At 47.2% G+C, this 6,636-nt stretch overlaps 1 protein-coding gene across 1 annotated transcript in view; it reads right to left on the bottom strand.

Moving 5' to 3' along the window:
* The window catches only part of prdm1a (PR domain containing 1a, with ZNF domain), an 11,926-nt gene extending 5,544 nt beyond the window's left edge, over positions 1–6,382 (bottom strand). Inside the window, exons 1-4 of the mRNA XM_056601974.1 lie at positions 6,090–6,382; positions 3,722–4,066; positions 1,475–1,594; positions 138–390 (exon numbers count right to left, since the gene is read on the bottom strand). Coding sequence (XP_056457949.1) covers positions 138–390; positions 1,475–1,594; positions 3,722–4,066; positions 6,090–6,113 — 742 coding nt within the window. The 5' untranslated portion in view covers positions 6,114–6,382. The remainder of the gene's footprint in view (positions 1–137; positions 391–1,474; positions 1,595–3,721; positions 4,067–6,089) is intronic.
* Between the last annotated feature and the right edge of the window lie 254 nt (positions 6,383–6,636).

The raw sequence follows: 6,636 nt of genomic DNA, 5'->3' as shown, positions 1-6,636 counted from the left end.
TGTTTGTAGATAATGAAAGGCTAGCTTTCGGAAGGCGTTAGACCTGGTTACATGCTGAAACATTATTAGGCTTTAGGAGCAGAGGCAGTACACCAGAACCCCCGTTGGGAGCATGGACTCGAGGAGCTTCTCCTTACTTAGTTTCTGCATCATCAGCTCTCCGGAGGGCGGGTAGTGCAGGCGGTGGGCGAAGTCGGGGCAGTACCACACCAGCAGCTCGGCCCCGGCCTGGACGGCCCGCACGGTGTAAAAGTATATCTCCTTGCCGTTCTGGCACGCGGCCAGGTTCTGCTCCGCCGCCGAGTGGGCGGGATTGACGTAGCGCATCCAGTTGGACCGGCTCTCGTCCAGACCGTCCACGAAGTGCTGGAATTCGCCTTCTGCGTAGATCTGGAGGGCGGGGAGGATGGAGATCGGCACACGTTAGGAAGAAATGACATGAGCATAAGCGCCAGAGTTGTATGAAAAAAACGACAACATAAAAGAGCGTGGTTGTTCTGTTATGTGCACGTGAACCGAACAAGTTAGAAAATGATGAACCTCTTTGCTCTTCTTAAGGTTCTGGGTCGGTCCTTATTTTCCTACACTCGTTTCTTGTTTGCTTCTACTTCCCCCTCATCCTCCTCTTTTATCCATCTCTCTCTTACCGTCTCCCTCTGTTCCTCTCCTCTGTGCATCTCCGAGAAATAGCGATAGAGGTATAGAGCAAAGGGGTAAGGAGACAGCGACAGACAGAGAGAGAGACGAAAGAGGAGATTCTCTTTGCGGCCGCATCTAAAGTGTTGAGTCACAGAATTAGTCTGCCGTGTTGCTCACACTCGACAACCACCAAAACCCAGCTCGCTGTCTTCCTTTCTTTTTCGCTCCGTCTTTAGTCAGAGTGCTGGTGTGTGCGTGGTCTACGGGCACGGCGCTTGTGTGGCTTTGACTGCGATCTCACAGTCAGATAACCATATGGATGGAACAATTGTGTGTGTGTTTGTGTGTGCGTTCGCGTGCTGGGCAACTTACAGGAACTGTGATGTGTACTTTATAATTTTTTTCTGTGCTTGGTTTTAAGATGACATCACGTTCCGCCACTCCCCTAGACTTAAGAAGGTATCTGCTACTGTGTGTGTGTGCGTGCGTGTATATGTGTGTGTGTGTGTGTGTGTGTGTGTGTGTGTGTGTGTGTGTGTGTGTGTGTGTGTGTGTGTGTGTGTGTGTGTGTGTGTGTGTGTGTGTGTGTGTGTGTGTGTGTGCGCGCATGTGTGTTCGTGTGTGTTCGTCTGTGTGTGTGTGGCTCCACCAATGCTTCGCTTTGTTTAGTGGACCGATACAGCACACAGACACACACAGACACATCTTATTTCCTGTGTGTGTGTGTGTGTGTGTGTGTGTGTGTGTGTGTGTGTGTGTGTGTGTGTGTGTGTGTGTGTGTGTGTGTGTCTGTCTGTCTGTGTGTCTGTGTGTGTGTGTGTGTGTGATTGCTCACCCTCCAGAAGTATTTGCGATTTGCGTCCTTGGGTACACTGTCTGCAGTGTGGATCTCTCCCACCAGGGGGCCGAAGCGCGTGCCTTTAGGAATGTACTCTCTGCTGATCACGCCAATCACCTACACAAACACACACGCAGCAATAAGGGTTAGGGACATATTAGGTAGGTATTAGCTATTAGGTATTGGTGTTAATCATTCAGCATTTGTGTTAATATTTATTCTCTCAAACACACACGACATACATCGTCATATCACCTGCATAAAACAGGCGCTTGCACACACAAACTCCCCCACGCCACCCCCCTCCCAATCCTGTCTCGTGCAACCACCAGGGTCTCTCCCTCTCAGGTCTAACCACATGGGACACACCCAACCACATCAAACTCTATTTGGGGGGGGGGGGGGGGGTCTTGAAAGGCATGACTCTTTTGTTTCCTCACTCGCTGTCCCCATCGCAGACAATGGAGATTAGAGAGCAAAAACACAAACACACACTCTCACACACACACTCGCACAGACACACACAACCACACACACGCAGACACAGAGGGCGGTGGAGGTAGAGAAAAGTGGAGTAGAAATGAAAGGAGGAAGGGAGCGAGGGATTATATAGATGAGACAGGAGCCAGGGGCTCACACACACACACACACACACACACACACACACACACACACACACACACACACACACACACACACACACACACACACACACACACACACACACACACACACACACACACACACACACATCCTCACTTCCCTTTACGCATATCCCATTCAAACCCCCCCCCTCTTTCTTTCTAAAAAACTTGGGAAGTCCCCCCTTCCCCATTCTAATATAGGAAGGAACAGACCATGTCTCTTTAATTGGAGGGGGGGTTCACTTATTAACAGCCTTTTAAAACGATCCCCAAAATAAACTCCCTCCCTGCTAAAACAACAACTCTAAACCTTTCTCCAAATCTCTTCCTCTCTCTTTCCTCTCTATTTCCCTTTCTTCTCCACCTCTTTCTCTCTTTTTCTCATTCACTCCATCTCAACTCTGTTCTCCAAGCTCAGATGTTTTTTTGCCTTGATTGCATATCAGCATGTAATACGCTCATACACACTCACACAAACACACACACGCACACACCATTTCCCAGTGATAACAACACGCAAGCAGCTGCTGATGATAAAATCTATTATCGGCGGCTTTTGATCAGCTTACAAACAAACCCAAATCACGAGCGACCCGCAAGCCCCCGACCCTTTACCTGAAATCACTAGGGACGCTGACCTCCTCGCTGGAGTCATGCACCCTCAGGCACATTATGAAAACACGCACAAACACACACTCACACACACACACACACACACACACACATGATCTGGTCACTTCCCACTTCTCTGCATGCCGGTGCCATAGCTTATCTAAAGTTGACCCACAGTTCACCATCGACACCTGGAAGGTTTCGTTTGTTTGCGTTTAGCAATTCCTAACCTTATCCACCACATCCTGGTGCTCTATGTGTTTTTTTTACAGGTCAAGGGACACCAGCATTTATAAAACACACTCGTTTTGCGAGGGTAAAACCCCAAAGAGAAAAAAGAAACGGTTCATCATGTGTTACATGAGTGTTTTGGGCGCCCTCTAGCAGTAGAGAGGGCTACTGCAAGAGGTTTAGCAGATCCTCAGAGCAGGCAGCTACACCCCCCCCCTCCCCTCCCCCCCCCCCCCCCCACTGACACACACACAAACACAGATTAACCAGTTGTCAACTGTTAAGGTGATTAATGGGCATTCATCACCGTCTGATCATAGGAGGTGTAGGCTGTATCAACTTGCAAAAAGACTATCTAGATGCGTTTGTATTCCCTCATCAGACGGTGTCAAACTAACTATGTGGGACAGAGAGAGAGCGATTAAAGAAGGAGAGAGAGAAGACCCTCGTGTGTATTTGGGATTTCTGAACAGATTCCCCACCACAGCCACCCCAGGCTATCTCCACACAGCATGAGCCATGCCTGACTCACTGGATGTGCGAGTGTGTGTGTGTGTGTATACATTTACAGCCGGCTTCCCTTCTTCTACATTGGTGTTTGTTGTGAGTAAGCGAGCCAGCGTGTGTGCGTGGGTTTAATGTCTGATGTATGCGTATGTCTGCTGTGTGTGTGTGTGTAATGTCTGCTCAGCATGCCGCTTTCAAATCCGCCGTCTGTGAGTGCGTCGGCCCGTGAGTGTGTGTGTGCGCGTCTCACCTCTTTGGATTCTGACGGGTGTTTGAAGGACAGGTTGCGTGGCAGCGACGCTTCGGCCCGCGTCAGACCCTCGCTCTCCGGCCCCAGTTCCCGGGGCGTATCCTTGACGATGTACGTGCATTTCTCCTCAAACTCCGCCTCCGACCACCGCGTCATGTCTGCTTGCTCCACCTCCGAGCTACTGGAGACCATTTTGGCTCCGGCCTGGGCGCCGGCCTCCTCCGCGCAGGTGTCTGTGTCAGCCATTTTGGCGAGGTGATGGGAGTCAGTTTCCATCTTGTGGTCGTCGTGCTCCATGGCGTGGGCCCCCTCACTGGTCAACATGGCGGAACTATGAGAGGTCGCCTGCGGAGAGGGAGACGGGGGACAGATAGAGCCATTAGATCTGGTGACTCAGGCCCATGGTCCGAGGTGACTCACGCCAGAGCTACGGCCACTGTGAGAACAAGAGGCTAATACTGTGGGAACCTCAGCCATTGTCTTTTTTTTCTCTTTTCCTTTTGCCGTTTGAGCAACGCGACCAAAACACAGACGCATGCAGACCCATTGTGCATTGTCACGCAGTGGGATTGAACGCGGGCGCTTTAGTGAAGTGAGACACGAGAGTGTAAAAGAGTGGTGATCTCCAGTGTGTGTGTGTGTGTGTGTGTGTGTGTTTGTGTGTGTGCGTCTGGAAGGCGGTACCGTCCAATCAACAAAAAAAGGGAAAAACAACTATAAGGGGGAAACAATTATATGGATGGGATGAAATGAGCATGGTTCAAATTATTATACCTTGCAAATTAAGTTATGTAAATGGGAGTAAACTGTTATGTAAATAGACGGAAACAGTTATGTAAATGGTTGTAAATTGGGGACAGCCAATGGACCTCGGGCAGGACTTTGCGTCTATCAGATGTTTATTTTTGGGAATATCTCTGAGCAGAAGACAGGGGAAGGAAGTGTCGTCTGTGTCTCAATGGATCTAAAATTGGAAGCAGAACGCCACAACAGCGGAACCGGCAAATCATCACACACACACACACACACACACACACACACAGATCTCATGTGGGTGTGTGGGTGTAGGATGGTGGGGAAGGGAGAGAAAACTTTTCCGTTTGGGGGGCCACAGCAGCAAAAACAAAACTTCAAACATGAACCCACCCAAGATCATCCCAAGCACACAACACACGCAAAACAAGTTGTAGCCGGCCGCACACGTCTCTTAGGTGACTCTGTTCTAGTGAAAAAATATCACGTAATTTCAGAGTCAAATGGAAGGGAAAAAGGGAAAATCACACAAAAATGTATCAATTAAAAATACATCTAGAAATCCAATCAGAACAAACTGAAAGTAAGACAAATCCTGCAGTGTTTTGCCGTTTCATATTCAGGCCATTTTCACTAATAGAAAACCACTCAAAGAAGTTAATTGTTTTTAATCTCCAATAAAAATAGAACCAGACCACTTCAAAGTCTTCTTTTAATTATATTAAAATCAACACTAAGATAAATATCCCTTCTCTTTGAAAAAAAAATAAGAAATTTGAAAAATAATATTTTTCCACTTTTTGTCCAGCTCCATCAGGGCAAGATAATTACAAAAAAAAATCTCCAAATATAGCAATTCTGATACCATGAAAACATTTTCTCACTTTTGCAGCGGATGTATTTGTTGACAAAAAAACAATGTTTTTTGCATAACTCAAAAACAGCACGGCGCTTCAGAATATATTACCAAATAATTTCACAAGAGAGCTCGGAGGCCTATGAGCACTGAAATCTTCTTTTGCATAACAGCTGCAAGCAAGTATCAAACGAATAGTGAAACTGTTAAGGAGAAGACACTGAATTTATCTATTCACCCCAAGCAGATCACAGATTAGGTCAACACTACACCGGGCTGACAGCTACAGACAATACTACGTTATAAATATTTAAATAAAAAGATAAACTATACTGTGGTGTAGGTCCACACATACTAACTTAGTTACTTAAACTCTCAGTTATGAGCTCAAAATAATACAAGTTAATTATGGCCAACAAAATGAATGTATTGTATTCCTTGAAATTAAATTGTAATACATTCACCAACCAAGCCATCAATTCTGACCTATTTTGACGAAAGAATAAAAACAACTTAATAAAATCACAAAGGCACCAAATTCAAACATCTCCCAAAATTGCTCAGATTAAAACGAAAACCTCAGAGAGAAGACCAGGCAATTCAACCAGTGACCCATCAAACGCAATATACAAAAACACAGCACACAGCACACAAAACAAGACCAAGCGCCTTCATTTCTCACAGAATAGACCATTTCTCTGAAGCCCTTTTTCCCCTTATTGCACAAATTGAGAAAGATGTAACAAAGTGTGTTCTTACCGGGTGACTCACCAAGCCACACATAAGGACAACTAGTCCTCTGTCGTCCTCTGTGGCCGGGGATGTGGAGGAGTTGCAGTAGGTGTGTGTGGGACAGGTGTAGTTGTTAGTCCTCTCCCTCTCCGCTCAGACCACTATTCCAAACCGCGCTGTGGGTCCCTGGGTGTGTGTGTGTCCTGGTGTGAGTGTGTTTGCCGTCAGAGTGTGTGTGCCTTGCTTAATGCCTTCTGTATGAATGTCTCTCTCAATTTGCTGGGGGGCCGGCCTTGCAGGCTCCACCCCCTTTTCTCTTATCCGTCCCTCTCTCTCTCTGTCACTCCCTGCCCATTCACTGCCTGAGGCTCGCTCTCTCACACACACACACACACACAAACACACACACATACACACACACACACACACACACACACACACAACACACACACACACACACACACAAACACACACACACACACACACACAAACACACACACACACACATACACACACACACAGTCACACACACACACACTCAAACAAACACAATCATACACACACTGACACACGC

This window comes from Gadus chalcogrammus, chromosome 11 (genome assembly GCF_026213295.1).
Source record: "Gadus chalcogrammus isolate NIFS_2021 chromosome 11, NIFS_Gcha_1.0, whole genome shotgun sequence".
Classification (NCBI taxonomy): Eukaryota; Metazoa; Chordata; class Actinopteri; order Gadiformes; family Gadidae; genus Gadus; species Gadus chalcogrammus.
This window is presented reverse-complemented; position numbering and strand designations above follow the sequence as displayed.